At 42.3% G+C, this 18255-nt stretch overlaps 2 protein-coding genes across 9 annotated transcripts in view; both read right to left on the bottom strand.

The window, feature by feature from the left end:
• Positions 1 to 10127: 10127 nt before the first annotated feature.
• On the bottom strand, positions 10128 to 11394 carry LOC122440488 (cyclin-dependent kinase 7-like). Its single transcript, XM_043466794.1, is given in 3 exon segments — positions 10128 to 10571; positions 10573 to 10847; positions 10849 to 11394. Coding segments are annotated over 3 exon segments (1038 nt in total). The 5' UTR covers positions 11290 to 11394; the 3' UTR covers positions 10128 to 10249.
• A 4838-nt stretch (positions 11395 to 16232) lies between these two features.
• Positions 16233 to 18255, bottom strand: part of LOC122440485 (zinc finger protein 791-like) — a 62764-nt gene continuing 60741 nt past the window's right edge. For all 8 annotated transcript variants that reach the window (XM_043466786.1, XM_043466784.1, XM_043466789.1 and 5 more), the window contains one exon: positions 16233 to 17986. In XM_043466786.1, coding sequence (XP_043322721.1) covers positions 16339 to 17986 — 1648 coding nt within the window. In that variant the 3' untranslated portion in view covers positions 16233 to 16338. The remainder of the gene's footprint in view (positions 17987 to 18255) is intronic.

Raw genomic sequence — 18255 nt, 5'->3', positions numbered from 1 at the left:
CTTGACTTCGTGTTTCAGGATGTCTGGCTCTAGGTGAGTTATCATACCATCGTGATTATCTGGGTCGTGAAGATCTTTTTGTACAGTTCTGTGTATTCTTGCTACCTCTTCTTAATATCTTCTGCTTCTGTTAGGTCCATACCTTTTCTGTCCTTGATTGAACCCATCGTTGCATGAAATGTTCCCTTGGTATCTCTAATTTTCTTGAAGAGATCCCTAGTCTTTCCCATTCTGTTGTTTTCCTCTATTTCTTTGCATTGATCCCTGAGGAAGGCTTTCTTATCTCTCCTTGCTATTCTTTGGAACTCTGCATTCAGATGGGTATATCTTTCTTTTCTCCTTTGCTTTTTGCTTCTCTTCTTTTCACAGCTATTTGTAAGGCCTCCTCAGACAGCCATTTTGCTTTTTTGCATTTCTTTTTCTTGGGGATGGTCTTGATCCCTGTCTCCTGTACTGTGTCACAAACCTCCATCCATAGTTCATCAGGCACTCTGTCTGTCAGATCTAATCCCTTGAATCGATTTCTCACTTCCTTATAATCGTAAGGGATTTGATTTAGGTCATACCTGAATGGTCTTGTGGTTTCCCCTACTTTCTTCAATTTCAGTCTGAATTTGGTAATAAGGAATTCATGATCTGAGCCACAGTCAGCTCCCAGTCTTGTTTTTGCTGACTGTATAGAGCTTCTCCATCTTTGGCTGCAAAGAATATTACCAGTCTGATTTCGGTATTGACCATCTGGTGATGTCCATGTGTAGAGTCTTCTCTTGTGCTGTTGGAAGAGTGTTTGCTATGACCAGTGCGTTCTCTTGGCAAAACTCTGTTAACCTTTGCCCTGCTTCATTCTGTACTCCAAGGCCAAATTTGCCTGTTACTCCAGGTGTTTCTTGACTTCCTACTTTTGCATCCCCGTCCCCTATGATGAAAATGACATCTTTTTTGGGTGTTAGTTCTAGAAAGTCTTGTGGGTCTTCATAGAACCGTTTAACTTCAGCTTCTTCAGCATTACTGGTCGGGGCATAGACTTGAATTACTGTGATATTGAATGGTTTGCCTTGGAAACAAACAGAGATCATTCTGTCATTTTTGAGATTGCATCCAAGTGCTGTGTTTCGGACTCTTTTGTTGACCATGATGGCTACTCCATTTCTTCTAAGGGATTCCTGCCCACAGTAGTAGATATAATGGTCATCCGAGTTAAATTCACCCATTCCAGCCCATTTTAGTTCACTGATTCCTAAAATGTTGACGTTCACTCTTGCCATCTCCTGTTTGACCACTTCCAATTTGCCTTGATTCATGGACCTAACATTCCAGGTTCCTATGCATTATTGCTCTTTACAGCTTCAGATTTACTTTCATTACCAATCACATCCACAACTGGGTGTTGTTTTTGCTTTGGCTACGTCTCTTTATTCTTTCTGGAGTTATTGCTCCACTGATCTCCATCAGTGTATTGGGCACCTACCGACCTGGTGAGTTCATCTTTCAGTGTCCTATCTTTTTGCCTTTTTATACTGTTCATGGGGTTCTCAAGGCAAGAATACTGAAGTGGTTTGCCATTCCCTTCTCCAGTGGACCACATTTTGTCAGAACTCTCCACCATGACCCGTCTGTCTTGGGTGGCCCTGCATGGCTTGGCTCATAGTTTCATTGAGTTAGACAAGGCTGTGGTCCATGTGATCAGATTGGTTAGTTTCCTGTGATTGTGGTTTTCAGTCTGTCTGCCCTCTGATGGAGAAGGATAAAAGGCTTATGGAAGCTTCCTGATGGGAGAGACTGACTGAGGGGGAAACTGGGTCTTGTTCTGATGGGCGGGGTCATGCTCAGTAAATCTTTAATCCAATTTTCTGAGTAGAGCTGTGTTCCCTCTAGGCTATTTACCTGGGGCCAAACTGGTGGAGGTAATGAAGATAATGGCGACCTCCTTCAAAAGATCCCATGGAAGTCCTGCCACACTCAGTGCCCCGAACCCTGCAGCAGGCCACCACCGACCCACGCCTCTGCGGGAGACGTGGGTGCTCCCAGGCAGTTCTGGGTCAGTCTCTTGTGGGGTCACTGCTCCTTTCTCCTGGGTCCTGGTGCACATAAGGTTCTGTTTGTGCTGTCCAAGAATCTGTTTCCCAGTCCTGTGTAAGTTCTGGTAGCTCTGCTGCTGCTGCTGCTAAGTCGCTTCAGTCATGTCCGACTGTGTGCGACCCCATAGACAGCAGCCCACCAGGCTCTCCCGTGTCCCTGGGATTCTCCAGGCAAAAACACTGGAGTGGGTTGCCATTTCCTTCTCCAGTGCATGAAAGTGAAAAGTGAAAGTGAAGTCGCTCAGTCGTGTCCGACTCTTGGTGACCCCATGGACTGCAGCCCACCAGGCTCCCCTTCCATGGGAGTTTCCAGGCAAGCATACTGGAGTGGGGTGCCATGGCCTTCTCCTCTGGCAGCTCTATGGTGAGGTTAATGGAGACCTCCTCCAAGAGGGCTTATGCCATACCCAGGTCTGCTGCACCCAGAGCCCGGTCCCTGCGGCAGGCCACTGCTGACCCCTATCTCCACAGGAGACGCTCAAACACAGTTCTGTCTGTCTCTGTGGGGTGTCTGGGTCCTGGTGTGCACAAGGCTTGTTTGAGCCCTCTGAGGATCTCTCGTGGGAATGGGGTTTGATTCTAAACCTGAATTCGCCCCTCCTACCGTCTTGCTGGGACTTCTCCTTTGTCCTTGGACGTGGGGTATCTTCGCACCGCCGCCCCAGCACCGTGCAGCCGTTAGACTTTAGACGTTAGTTCAAGTCTAACTGTTCCGTTAGAATTTTAGTAACACATAGAGGAATTGGGGCATGAGGGACAAATTAGATACCCAGTTCCTACAGTATGCAGTCAGACCTAGAAATCCTCTCTGCTGTTTTTTTTTTCCAAATTAAAATAAAAGTTATTTTTGGCGGTGCTGAGTCCTCGCTGCTGTGTGCAGGCTTTCTCGAGTTGCAGTTAGTGGGGGCTGCTCTCTAGTTGTGGTGCTAGGGCTTCTCATTGCAATGGCTGCTCTTATTGCAGGACCAAGGATCAAACCTGTGTCCCCCACACTGGCAGGCAGATTCTGAACCACTGAACCACCAGGGAAGCCCCTCTGAGCTGCTGCTTTGTTCTGGGAAGCAAGGAAGCCAGGATTTCCTTAATTTTTTGAAAGTCAGTTAACAGTTCTTTGGACACCTTATGTCCCGTAGAGGCTAACTCTTGTAACAGAGCGCAGTTTCTCTGTTCAGTTCTATACCACAAAAGCAAATCATCTACATAATGAGTTAAAACAGTCACTAGGAAAGTGTCCATCAGCCCAATCAGTTTTAAGTATTTGAGAAAAATAAGTAGGGCTTCCAATATATTCTTGTGGCATCTAGGTGTTCAGATGGCCTCCCCATGTAAAGTCAAAAAGACGTTGGCTTTTCTTTTACACCAGAATACTAAAGAATGCACTGCATAGGTCTCTTACTGCAAAATAACAGATGTCTGCTGGAATGGCTGAGAGTAGGGTGTGAGGATTGGGAACCACAGGGCGGCGAGGAATCACAGTGTTACTTATAACCCTCAGGTCCTTTTGTGTTTTGACATCCTTGCTAGCAAAATGGGGGTATTGCAAGGACTAGTATGAGGAATTGTAAGTTCATTCTCAAGGAATTTCTGAATAACAAGAATTCCTCTGGTCTAAATAGGTTTTGTCGGGACTTCCCCGGTGGCTAAGCCTGCACTCACAGTGTCAGGGCCCCAGGTTCCATCCCTGGTCAGGGAACTAGATTTCTCTAGGCCTAAATGAAGACCTGGCACAGGCAAGTAAATAAATATTTAGGGAAAAAACTAGTTATTGCCAAATACTGGGTAGAGGCTTGGGATTGTCAATAATTGTTGTTATTTTTCAGTTGCTTTTCATTTATTTTTGGCTTTGTTGAGCAGCGTGTTAGATCTTAGTACCCCCACAAGGCATCAAAGTCGTGCCCCCTGAAGTGAAAGTGAGGCACACTAACCACTGGACCGCCAGGGAAGCCCCATCAGTAGTTATTCTGATTGAAGTGGCTGACTTGATTTTCCCAAATTCTGAGGAGGACAATGACCATAATTCCTCAGGCACTTGTAACTGAGTCGTCCATTTCCCCTTATCTGTCTGAGCTTTTGTTTTCCCAGCCATCATTTTCTTGGTCATTATGTTCTGGTCTACACTGGAGTTTTCTAACTCTAAAATCACTTCACCCTTCAGGCAGTATGGGCATTACATGCCTCTAAGAGGGCTCATCCTATCAAATGAATTGGAGCGCATTTCACCAAAAGGAACACCTGTCTTCCTGAGATAGTTCTAACTGGAATATTATGTTTCTGATTTTAAAACGCACAGGTAAATCAGAAACACCTGTCATTTGAATTGACTGTTTACTCTGAGGGAGAGGGCAGTGAATGAGGGTAGGGCTGAGAATGGATAAGGTTGCCCCCATGTCTACAAGGGCCTTAGAATTTAGAAGTTGCCCCTCTGAATGTTATTTCAGTTTCCCCTGAGGTGTTTGTGAGGAGAGGGAATACCTTCTCATAGTCCTTAGAGCACCCTGTTCCATATTAAACTCATCATGTCCTGAATCTAATTTAAACCTGTGGCGGTCTTTTTTAATTTTATTTTTGGCCTTGCCACACCGCATGTAGGATCTTAGTTCCCTGACCAACAATTGAACCCTGAGCCCTCTGCATTGGAAGCTTGGAGTCTTAACCACTGGGCTGCCAGGGAAGTCACACATGGCAGTCTCTTTTAAAATGTCCAGGTTTTTTTGCATTAAAAACAGATGTGATTCTTTTCAAAATGGACTGAAATTTGGGCCGGGTGGTTTCATAATGTGGCAGCTTTCTTTTTCTCCTTTCTGTAAGGTTTTGGCGAGTTGGTCACCAGTAGTGACAAGCACGTTAGAATGCAGAGTAGGCTAATCAAGTTCATATCTTTTAAACAGTCAAGCCTATTCTTCATCTAATCCTTCTTTAAACGGAAATAGTGTTAGAGAAAAAAAAAAGAAAGAAATAGAGCGTAGTGTTGGATCTTTCCGATGGTCCAGAAAACTCTCTGGAGCCACGCTAGAGTGTTGTTTGCAATGTCTTTTCAAATCTTTTGAAATAATCAAAAATAGTGTCTCTCGACCTTTGTTTGCACTGACAGATTTTTGCCTACCTGTTTGCTTTCTTTTTTAAAAGAATACTTAAATATTTACTTGACTGCATCAGGTTGTAGTTGCAGTGTGGGGTCTTTCTTGCGGTGCACAGACTCTAGTTGTGGTGTGAGTTTTAGTAGTTGCAGTGGGTTTAGTTGCTCCGAGGCATGTGAGATCTTAGTTCCCTGGCCAGGGATCAAATTCACATCCCCCACACTGCAAGGCATTTTCTTAACCACCAGACCACCAGGGAAGTCCCTACTAGCTTTTTCTAATTGAGCACCCAAATAAACCAACTTAGGTAAGTTAAAAGTGCCTCATTTGGGCCGTCTCAGGGAGAAGTTATTGTTTGACTTGCCATTTATTTAAATACTTGGAAGTAAAAAAAAAAAAATACTTGGAAGTGTCAGATCCTTAAGTGTTACATATAAACACAGCTGAGGTTCCCATAGGTGATTGTCAAGGAGCTGTTGGGCCTTTGAGGCATGACTTCCCATTCTTGATTTGGTTGCCTAATTTAGATATGATCTAACCAACTTAAAAAAATATTTATTTCTATCTATCTATTTTGACCACACCAAGTCTTAATTGAGGCACATGGGATCTTTGGTGGTAGTTTAGCTGCTAAGTCGTGTCTGACTCTTGCAACCCCATGGACTGTAGCCCGCCAGGCTCCTCTGTTCATGGGATTTCCCAGGCAAGAATACTGGAGTGGGTGGCCATTTTCTTCTTGAGTTGCGTGGAGACTCTTAGTTGTAGCCTGTGGGATCTAGTTCCCAGACCAGGCATGGAACCCAGACCCCCCTGCATTGGGAGAGCAGAGGGTTAGCCCCTGGATCACCAGGGAAACCCCTGAACAACTCTGAGGACAGTATGATGAATCAAATGCGTTCAGCTTCTTAGTCCGACTCCCCAAAGAGTTACCCTTGACTCAGTTCAACTCTTACATGTCTGGGTTTCTCCCTCCAACAGTCTAAAACCACCCAGTGCTTAGAGCAATAGGCGATCAGCCTGTATAGCATGTGTCTCTGGGTCAGTCCTCCAGACAGTTGCACTAGGTTCTCAGATGCCTGAGGACACCTTGTGGCCAGAAAGAGCAAGTTTCTTTTCTTCACGATTGGGTAATTCAGTCTTTCATTTCACTGGCAGTTTCTTGAAACCATTTTTTCAAGTGAAGCCAAACTAATGAGAACTTGCCACCTATGTCTCCTGCCCTGACCACACCCCCACCTTGGTCCTCAGCAGAGCCTCTTAAGGCCCCAAGTCTAAAGTAAAAATAGCTCAAATGAAAACTGATGTCTTTGAAATGGGTGCCTCAGCTGTCTAAAGCTTCAAGTCAGGTGCTTATGTTACAGTAAACAATGTACCTTGTAGTGGGGCGCTCACACTCTACACGTCCTAGAGACGCCACAACGTCCCATGCAGGGCCACGTGGGAAAGATACAAGGGCAGTCAGGAGGCGAGAGACTCGGGGTTGGGGGGCAGCCTTTATTGGGAAGCGAGGCAGGGCAGAGCGAGCCGTTTAGGATTGGCTAGCTTGAATAATTTTGGTGGGCTTTGGACTGCAGGGGTGGTCCCTAGTTGCCTGGCCCTGGCCCTGGGATGATTAAGATGGGAAATATTGCTGGGGAGGGAGGGAGAGGGTGAGTACAGGCCAGATGGAGGAGGTCTGGCTTTGAATTTGTTAGTTTGCACATCAAAGGCATGCTTCTAGCTGGGCTCTTTGCTCTCTCTTAAAATGTCCAGCCCTGGAAGGGATGGTTTCTTCCCAGCCAGAAAGGTTTTGTAAGATACCCAAAATATCATAATACACAGAAAATTTAAAAATACTTACAATTAGTCCTCTGATGTTTTGACATATTAAAGAGAGTTTGGGGTGTTGATAGAAAGGTGGAGATTTTTAGAGAATATGGCATAAGTTGCCCTAAACAGCATAGAGTATTTTACAATGTGTAAAGGAGGAATACAAACAGAAGTGTTGCAGGAAGCAAGGCCCCTTCCAGGGCCTAAGAGTGGCCTCTTATTTAACACTTGGAAATGAATTGTCCAAGGAGACACATGTGCTGACAAAGTAAGAGACTTTATTGGGAAGGGACCCCTGGGCAGAAAGCAGTAGGGTGAGGAAACCCAGGAGAACTGCTGTGACACATGGCTCACAGTCTCGGGTTTTATGGTGATGGGATTAGTTTCCCGGTTGTCTCCAGCCAATCATTCTGACTCAGGGTCTTTCCAGGGGGTGCACATATTGCTCAGCCAAGATGGATGCCAGCAAGGAGGACTCTGGGAGGTGGTAAGACACGTAGCATCTCATTTTGACCTTTCCTGAACTCTTGCGGCCGGTGGTGGCTTGTTAGTTCCATGTTCCTCGCCAGGACCTCCTGTCATAAAATAACGCATGAAAATGGCTAGTGTGGTACCTGGCCAGGGTGGGTGGTATCAGTCAGTGTGTTTCCCCTAATAGAAGTACGAGGAGTGACTGTAGGCTGGCCCTTAATTAAGGTCCCCATTGTATGGTGGGTGATGGTGCATGTGTGCTCAGCCGTGTCCGACTCTTTGCAACCCTGTGGACCGTAGCCTGCCAGTCTCCTCTGTCCCTGGGGTTCTCCAAGGCAAGAACACTGGAGTGGGGTGCCATTTGCTTCTCCAGGGGGTCTTTCTGACCCAGGGGTTGAACCTGTGTCTCGTGTGTCTCCTTGGCATTGGCAGGTGGATTCCTTACCACTGAACTGCCTGGGAAGCCTCCCTCCCCCACTGTACAGCGTTAGCTGAAATTTATCTGAAATGTGGAGGGTCTCGAACATTATCTTGGTGGAGTTGTGACGTGTTAGGCATATGGGCAGGTCAGGTTATGCTGTTGGAGGTGTTGATGCAAGTAATCAATGAACAATCTATAATAAGAATAGAAAAGCGTTTTATTCAAGCCAAACTGAGGACTGTAGCCCAGGAAGCAACTCTCTGGATTAGCCCCCTCAGAGCTACTAAGAGGTAGTGGAGGACCAGTACATACATTTTTTTTTTTTTGGCTGGGAAATACATGTAGACAAGCATATGTTTTGGTAAAAGATTACTCCTAATCACAAGGAACAGACATCTCAAGTTAATGCTTTTAGTGATTTTTCATCTATGGGGAGATGCAGGAATCTGGGATCCTTGAAATTCTTAAATATGCATCTTAACTATCTAGGAGCCCCTTTATCCGAAGCATAGAATGTTTCATCCTGTTTTTCCCATCCTCAGTACCCTTCAGTGGGTGACTGCGGTGGGTTCTGACTTAATCCTTTGTATGACTGGAAGATGAGGGACATGCTTCTGTAATAGCTAAAGCAGATGTACAACCTATGTTTGACAGGCTATAAGACAGTGTTTTTTAAATTAATTTAGTTTTGGCTGTGCTGGGTCTTCGCACTGCCCGCGCGCTCTCTAGTTGTGGCGAGCAGAGGCTGCTCTGTTGCAGAGCACGGGCTCGAGAGTGTGGGCTCAGTGTTGCGGTGTAGACACTGAGCTCTCCCGTGGCATGTGGGATCTTCCTGGATCAGGGATTGAACCTGTGTCCCCTGCATTGGCAGAAAGATTCTTAACAACTGGACCACCAGGGAAGTCCAAGACAGAGTATTTCAGTTAGCATGAAGTTCAAGTTAAATCATGTATGCCCTAATGACTTCCCTGTACCTCATTATGTGAAAATTTCTTCCGTCAGAGGGTGTGAAATGATGAGTACATGTAACTTATGTTACAGTGAGTGATATTGGCATATAATTAAAGGTAAGGGGTTATAAATAAATGGAAAAAATAATAAAAATTAAAAATAAAACAGCCTGCAAAAAAAGAAAAAAAAGGTAAGGGGTGGTTATCAGGGTCATGGTTGAACGCTAGAAGAGAGCAGTAGGAGAAAGCCCTGTGGAGTGGTTCTCTTACCAGGGGCTCCATGGGTTAACTGGTTAAGAGGCCGGTACCTCCTGGGGAAGCAGCAGTTTCCATTAATTTTCAGAATGGTGCAGATAGTAGTAATCTTTTCCAGACCACCGCCCCCCCCCCATACCTTTTTAGAAGAGCCCAGTGTTGCATATTTTAAAAAATTAATTGAACACAACAAAAATGTTGGAACACTGAAGGCAGTAGGAGTGTGTTGGTGAGTTCTTGCCTTTTGGCTTCAGAAATCTGGTGACACAGAGAGTAATACGCCTATACAAGGATCTGCCATGGCCAGAGCACAATGAGTAGTTCCTGCAAAAGGTGTGAGGGGAGTCCTAAAAAGTTTGTTTGCCATCAGCTCTATGGACCTCTCACCCCTAGTTTGGGAAGTAAGCCCATCAATTTTATTGCCAGTGGAGTTTTAAAATGTGGAATAAGGTGCATTTGTTGGTAAGTTCACCAACATAGAGGAGGTCCCAGCATTCTATCTAGGCCCTTAGGGCAGAGACCTCTCAGTGTTTTTTCTGTTTTATGAATGTCCTGTTCAGTTCAGTTCAGTCACTTAGTCGTGTCTGATTCTTTGCGACCCCATGGACTGCAGGCCTCCCTGTCTATCACCAACTCCCGGAGTTTACTCAAACTCATGTCCATTGAGTTGGTGATGCCATACAACCATCTCATCCTCTGAAGTCCCCTTCTCCTCCCACCTTCAGTCTTTCCCAGCATCAGGGTCTTTTCAAATAAGTCAGCTCTTCGCATCAGGTGGCCAAAGTATTGGAGTTTCAGCTTCAGCATCAGTCCTTCCAATGAATATTCAGGACTGATTTCCTTTAGGATGGACTGATTGAGTCTCCTTGCAGTCTAAGGGACTCTCAAGAGTCTTCTCCAACACCACAGTTCAAAAGCATCAATTCTTCGGTGCTCAGCTTTCTTTACAGTCCAACTCTATGAAAAACCATAGCTTCGACTACATTGACCTTGTTGGCAAAGTAATGCCCTCTGCTTTTTTTTTGTTTGTTTGTTTTAAAATACATTTAATAAAAATAACCCAGTTTTACATATTTTACACGTGTAGAATATTTACAAATATCTTTTAAAGCATTTACTTTATGTTTACTATTGTGCCTTTTTCACTGTTTCCTTCAGTAGTAGAATATTGTCCAGTTTTCTCTGTAGCTAAAAAATTAGCTTCTTGGGTAATCCTCCTTGTTCCAAGGCCTCTGTTTTCTTCCGTTTTGTTGCCATGGCTGGATTGGACTGCTCCTTTAGAGCCTCTGCTGGACAGTTTGGTCTTGGCAGCTGACATCCAGGTGTTGGCCCTGGCCGATTACTGAAATACTTAGTTTTCAACGCCTGTGTGGCTGTAATTCGAGCACATGGATTAAATAAGAATAAGCCTTGTATAAGATCTAGCAAGTCATCTCCTGCTGCAATGAAGATATGTTGTAATGGGATTCCAGGAAAACTCTTAAATGTCATGAAATCTGGAAGACTACACGTCAGGCCACTGCTCTTCAGTTGGTGTGCCCAAAGTTTCAAATATTCTTGTTAGTTGATCAAGGTCTGAATCTCCTGGCAAAAAAGGAACCCTTAGAAGCAACTCTGCTAATATACAGCCCACAGCCCACATGTCCACACCTACACCATACATTCTAGCTCCAAACAGTAGCTCAGGGGCCCGATACCACCTGGTTACAACCTGATGTGTATAAGCTCTACTGGGGCTCCCAAATGATTTGGCCAGGCCAAAATCGGCCAGTTTTAGAACTCCATTTTTCATCTAGCAACAAGTTGTTTGGTTTTAGGTCCCTATGCAGAATCCAATGTTGATGTAAATATTCTAATCCTTGAAGAGTCATCAACATATAGGCTTTGATATGTGAAGGTGTTAGCACAAGACTGTTATCCTTTATTATAACCTCTAGATCAGTTTCCATAAAATCAAAGACAAGGCTAATGTTAGATTTATGTCCAAAAGCATCAAGGAGACCAATTATATTTGGATGACTTAGCTCCTGTAATAATTTTATCTCTCTTAAGGCTGTTCTATTTATACCATCTTTAGCTTCTGATCTATGTCCAAGTTTGATTTTCTTAATGGCGACAGTTTGGTTGGTGTTCTTGTCTCTGGCCTTGTAAACCGTGGCAAACTGTCCCTCCCCGAGGAAGTCCAGTTTTTCATAACGCTTCACTCGCGACTTCACGTCCACAGCCATCAGTGGTGAGGAGCCCGTCTCCAGCTGAAAGGGATGAGCTGCCAAGACAGCAGGAATTTAAAGCTACCTTAAAGCCTCCAACAGCCACTTCTGCCCACTGCCTCTGCTTTTTAATATGCCGTCTAGGTTAGTCATAACTTTTCTTCCAAGGAGCAAGTGTTTTTTAATTTCATGGTTGCAATCACCATCTGCAGTGATTTTGGAGCCCAAAAATAAAGTCTGTCACTATTTCTATTGTTTCCCCATCTATTTCCCATGAAGTGGTGGGACCAGATGCCATGATTTTAGTTTTCTGAATGTTGAGCTTTAAGCCAACTTTTTCACTCTTCTCTTTCACTTTCATCAAGAGGCTCTTTAGTTCTTCTTCTCTTTCTTCTGTAAGGGTGGTGTCATCTGCATATCTGAGATTATTGATATTTCTCCAGGCAGTCTTGATTCCAGCTTGTGCTTCATCCAGCTCAGTGTTCTCATGATGTTCTCTGAATATAAGTTAAATAAGCAGGGTGACAGTATACAGCCTTGATGTGCTCTTTTCCCAATCTGGAACCAGTCTGTTGTTCCATGTCCAGTTCTTTTTTTTTTTTTTAATTAATTTAAAAAATTTTTTTATTTTTATTTATTTTTTTTTATTAGTTGGAGACTAATTACTTCACAACATTTCAGTGGGTTTTGTCATACATTTATATGAATTAGCCATAGATTTACACGTATTCCCCATCCCGACCATGTCCAGTTCTAACTGTTGCTTCCTGACCTGCGTACAGATTTCCCAGGAGGCAGGTCAGGTGGTTTGGTATTCCCATCTCTTTAAGAATTTTCCACAGTTTGTGGTGATCCACACAGTCAAAGGCTTTGGCATAGTCAATAAAGCAGAAATAGATGTTTTTCTGGAACTCTTTTGTGTTTTTGATAATGCAACAGATGTTGGCAATTTGATCTCTAATTCCTCTGCCTTTTCTAAATCCAGCTTGAAATCTGGACATTCATGGTTCATGTACTGTTGAAGCCTGGCTTGGAGAATTTTGAGCATTACTTTACTAGCGTGTGAGATGAGTGCAATTGTGCAGTAGTTTGAGCATTCTTTGGCATTGCCTTTCTTTGGGATTGGAATGAAAACTGACCTTTTCCAGTCCTGTGGCCACTGCTGAGTTTTCCAGATTTGCTAACATATTTGGGCCAAGGTCATATATAGCATCAGGTCTGAGATGTAGGTATGTGTCTCAGAAACTCAAGTCAGTTTCTTGTGTACTGAAATGAGCCTCTGAAGCTCTGAGGTTTTATTATGTGCATGGATGTTTGTGACCTGAACTTATGTTTGGGTAATTGTGAGGCAAGATGTTATGAGCTCTACATCTGTAAAGGGGTGACCTTGGATAAGAAGTTGTTCTTGGTGGTGAGACCAGACAGCTAGACCATTGGCAGTGGCCTAATGATATGCAATAAAGGGTGCAAATATGCTTGAATTAAAGACAGATCCTGAGAGCCCTATCACTTCTTTCCTATTGTGTGTAGGCAGAGGGCAGGTGCAGCCTTAGAGGGTGCTTCCTAATTAAGGTGGGGTTGCAAGAAAGGCCTGCTGGGGGCCAAGTCCTTTCTCTCCAAGTCTTTAGTTCTTCATTCTGTTAAGTATGATTACTATCACATGCAATGAAGACTCATGGTTACTATTGCATGCAGTAAAAATTTTAACTATGGCAAAAATGAAGATGAACCATGTCTCTATCTTTATGGAAAATTATTACTGTTAACCCCAGGATTGCAGGACTGTCAATATTGCCCCCCCCCTTTTTACATCTGCACCCAAGCAGTTCCTCAAAGAGTGTTTAAGATGCAAGATGGTGGAAATAAAAAATGATCTGTTATGCATCCTCACTTTTGAGGCCCAGCCCTCCACAGACACACATTCCCAGTGTCCTTATTATCCTATAGCATTGTTTACTTAAAAAAAAATTTTTTTTGGTTGTTCTGGGTCTTTTGTTGCTGCACGCAGGGTTTCTCTAGTTGTAATGAGTGGTGACTACTCTGTTGTGGTGCCATAGGCTCTAGATGTGCCGGTTTCAGTAGTTGTGGCACTCGGGGTTAGTTACTCTGAGACATGTGGGATCTTCCCGGACCAGGGATTGAACCCACACCCTCTTCATTGGCAGGCAGATTCTTATCCATTATACCACCATGTAAGTCTGCATTGTTTACTTTCTTCACAGCCCTTTCATTTATAAACCCAGACTGTGCTGTTATATTAACCATCTCTTTCCCCCAGAAATTTGAGCACCAGCACTTCAAGAACTTGTTTCATGCCCATATGTCTGGAGTGCACAGCGCCTTATCTATGCTAAATTGTGTATGTTCTGAGCCTACAGTGCCTAGTAGAAGAGTGATGCTGAAAAATGAGCATCAAGAGCATGGTTTCTGAGCAAGAAAGCCTTGCTTCGGATAGTAACCCTGTCTCTATCCCTTGTTAGGTTTGTGTTCTTGACAATTTATCAAAACTCATAAAGCCTCAGTTGATTTGAAATTTCGAAAAGGAGATAATACCTAACACAAGTCCAAATCTTGTAAGACGACTTTTTGGACAATCTCTTACTGATACAACCTATTATCATTTATGGTTTGTGGCCATCCTTATTATGATTTGTTCCACCCTTCTATTTGAATACAAGTGTGAACCTGGTAGTTTTTTTTTAAATTAAATTTTATTTTCTTATTGGAGTATAGTTGCTTTACAGTGGTGTGTTAGCTGCTGCAGTCCAGTGAAATGAATCAGCTACAAGTATACACATATCCCCTTCAACCTGGTAGTTTCTGGCAAGAAGGCACTAACAAAAAAAGATTGAAAGCTTTAATTAAGAACAAATGAGAAATCCATTTCATGACAAAAATTGTAACTATGGAAAAATAAAATCTTCCTAAAGAAAAATATACATGGTAATACTGAGTCAAAATGTTTAACGATTAACCTGAAAAAAACACCAAGTTGATGTAAAAATCCACAATTACAATGGGATGTTTCAATATATCCTAATATTTGCTAGTATAGAAGTTTTTTGCAAGTTAATAAAACAGTTCTTAAGAAAAATCTACAGAAGCATTAGACCTAAAAAACAAACAAAAAAGGAACATCGTTTTCAGTCACATACAATTAAACATAACTGAACATGTACTGAGGAATTATGTTCAAGTAACTATGAGTAACTGGAAGTAGCCACAGTTTATCTGATAAGAGGAAGGTGCTCATTCTCAATGGAAGGACTGGGTCACAGGTATCACTGAGCAGCGCATAGAGGCACACACAGCAGGATCATGTGGTTCCTTCTGAGTGCACCACCATAGCTATTGTTGTGGAATCAGGAGCACTCGGTCACTAGCAGGATCAACAGAACCAAGTATTTTCTACACAAATTAGACCTTATACAAATACAATATAGAGAAGAGGGGAGTCAGTGCGTCACAAAACTTTCTCAGCCACAACAGTCTTAAATTTGTTGCCCAGTGGACACATGAGCACTTACAGGAGAATCCAAACTGTGGTGGATCTTTGTTGTGGAACAGGTCTGAGAAAGGGGAAGTCATGTAGGTGGGGGTAACCAGGATAGTTTGGACTGGCTGGGCCAAGAATCAGGAAAACGGGCTGGAACCAGGTATATATGAAACTCCTATGTGGCTCAAAAACTAAGGCCTTCTTCACTTTGCCTTCCAGATGTCATGCAAGGGAGGCTAGTGGTGAATTCTAACATGGAACCCTAAAAAGAACAGGTTCTAGAAAATGTAGGTCACAGCATATTACTCATGTTGACAGAACACACTCCAAGAGACCATCTCCAATTCTACGTTTTATGGTCCTGTCACAGGTCTCTCTTCTTTCCACAAATATAAAGACTCACTGGTCTGTTAGTGTTATTACAAAAATAAATAAAAGTGTAAATGTTAATAGCATGACATTTCTAGCTTTTAAATCTCATAGACTTGAAACCCTGTGAGAGGAGAAACCACATCAGTTATGTTCACTGTTGTATTCACAGCACAGGCACATAGTAGGTGCTGAATATGAATGGAGGGATGGTAATGCCACTAGTTGACTTCAGAGATATCATGTCATTATTCTAACTGCATTGTGGGTAAAAGAGACCCTAAATGGTGATATCAGAATACTGTAGGAGGATTTTTAATGTGCTCTTGGGGGAAAAAATGTCACTACAGTGCAAAGGTGTTGTAGTTATAAATTTAAATATGAAATAACCAAGCTCGCAAACAATGTAAAGCTGCTTCATTGAAGTATGCAGGTGATGTCAACATGGGTCTCTTGTCTTAATGTGAAGCCGATTACCCAAATCACAGTCAGATGGAATGACAAGAGTTGAGAGAAAAGGTGTAACTAAGTCAAATAAGATTAAGATAAACTTTGCATACTTACAACTTTATGCCAACTATTTATTAGCAAGGAAAATGGAAAAAGATACTTTTGACAAAAGTTTTTCTAATGAAAGAGGAATATTTACAGTGGGTAAGAAATACCCAGTACCTGCCACAGGAAGCCAATAGGAAAATCCCAACAACTACCAGTGTCATTATTCCATGACCCCTTTACTTACAGAACAATTTAAAAGTTATATATTTTGGCACATTATATAATGTTGGCACATTACATTATATTCCAGTTCACCCATGGTGCCAACAGATTTCAAAATGGAAAGACAAAAATTCTATAAGCTAGTTTAAGGAAAAATACTACCCACTAAGCTTGCTTAAGTACTATTGCTTAAAGAGTTCTTACAGAATTGTTTCAACTCAGTCTTCAGTTGCAAAGTTAACAAGTAGAATCCATAACTAAAGGCTGAGTTTCAGAACAAGCCACTAATAAAGAGGATATATTTTTAACTTTTAAAACATTTCTTCCATGTGAATTTTCTGGAGTACTATTATATGTGAATTAATCCACATCAGGCTTTCCCATGTTATTTACACTTTACAGCATTGATCTCTAGTAGTTTTAACAAGACTTTGAATGTGTTTGTTAAGCTAGAAAACTCTGCTGTATTTATCAGTTATAATTTATCTAGTGTGCATTCTCATGACATGTTTATGTAAGGAGGTGGGCCAATTGAAGGCTTTCCCACAGTGTTTACATTCAAGAAGTTTCTCTCCAGTGTGAATTCTCTCATGGCTTCTGTATGAACTGGGTCGACTAAAGGCTTTCCCACAGTCTTTACATTTATATGGTTTCTCACCAGTGTGCACTCTCAAGTGACCTCGAAAGGTTGTGCGGTAAATGAATGCCTTCCCACATTCCTTACATTCATAGGGTTTCTCTCCAGTGTGAGTTCTTTCATGTACTTGAACATAACTGGAACAACTGAAGGCTTTACCACATATTTTACAATCATAGGGCTTCTCTCCTGTGTGAGTTCTTTCATGTATTCGAAATGAACTAGGACAATTAAATGCTTTCCCACATTCTGTACATTTATAAGGTCCATCTCCAGTGTGCGTCATCATGTGTCTTCGAAAGCTTGTGAGAGAAACGAATGCTTTCCCACATTTCTCACATTTATAGGGTTTCTCCCCAGTGTGAGTTCTTTCATGTATTTGCAGACCTAGAGGAGAACTGAAGGTTTTTCCACACTGCTTACATTCATACGGTTTCTCTGCAGTGTGAGTCCGCTCATGTCTTCGAAAGGAAGTGGGACAACTGAGGGCTTTACCACACTGCTTACATATATATGGTTTCTCGCCAGTGTGAGTTCTCACGTGGACTTGAAAAGTGGTGAGCCAATGGAAGGCTTTTCCACATTCCTTACATTGATAAGGTTTCTCTCCAGTGTGAGTTCTTTCATGTGTTCGAAATGAACTGGAACAACTGAAGGCTCTACCACATTGTTTACATTCATAGGGTTTTTCTCCAGTGTGAGATCTTTCGTGTATTCTGTATGAACTGGGACAATTGAATGCTTTCCCACAGTCCTTACATTTATAAGGTCCAACTCCAGTATGTGTTATCATGTGTCTTTGAAAACTTCCAAGAGAAATAAAAGCTTTTCCACATTCCTTACAATCATAAGGTTTCTCTCCAGTATGAGTTCTCTCATGTTTTCGAAGAGAACTGGGACAACTGAAGGCTTTACTACACTTTTTACATTCATAGGGTTTTTCTCCAGTATGAGTCCTTTCATGGCTTCGAAAGGAACTGGGACAACTGAGGGCTTTACCACATTGCTTACATTCATAGGGTTTCTCTCCTGTGTGAGTTCTTTCATGTGTTTGAAAGGTTTGATGGTATCGAAAGGCTTTTCCACACTGTTTACACTGATAGGGTTTCTCTCCAGTGTGAGTCCGTTCATGTTTTCGAACAGACTGACGATATCTAAAGGATTTCCCACATTCCTTACATTTATAGGATTTTTCTATACCATGATTACTTTCATGTTTTTGGAAAGGCTGGAGATAACTGAAGGCTTTCCCACATACTCTACATTTATAAGGCTTCCTTCCATATTCCTGATACTTGGATGGTTTGGGTGCAGTGTGAGATCTCAGGTGCCTATTAAGGGATGAACGACTCATGAAGACTTTTCCACACACACTGCATTCCCATGGTTTAGTAGAATTTTTCGTGTTCAGATTAAGATTTGGAATAAGGCTGCTGTTTTCTCCACATTGACTACCTTCTTTACTTTCACAGAGTCTCTGTAATATATGACTTCTGTTAAAAAGAAATTAGAAACACACTGTTAATGATTTTTTTAATGATTTTATAATAAATACTAGTATTACATTTTTCCCATTTACAAGGAAAGTGTAGGGTTTTATGCACTATATAGTTTTTAAAAGTGAATATACTGAATGCTCTGTAAGAAAGCTCAACCACTGCTATTATCATAGTGATATTTATATATGCAGTCTCTGAATATGTATCAAAGTAAACTATTTGGGAAACAACATCCATGACATAAGAAAACATTTTTGGTTAAA

This window comes from Cervus canadensis, chromosome 4 (genome assembly GCF_019320065.1).
Source record: "Cervus canadensis isolate Bull #8, Minnesota chromosome 4, ASM1932006v1, whole genome shotgun sequence".
Classification (NCBI taxonomy): Eukaryota; Metazoa; Chordata; class Mammalia; order Artiodactyla; family Cervidae; genus Cervus; species Cervus canadensis.
This window is presented reverse-complemented; position numbering and strand designations above follow the sequence as displayed.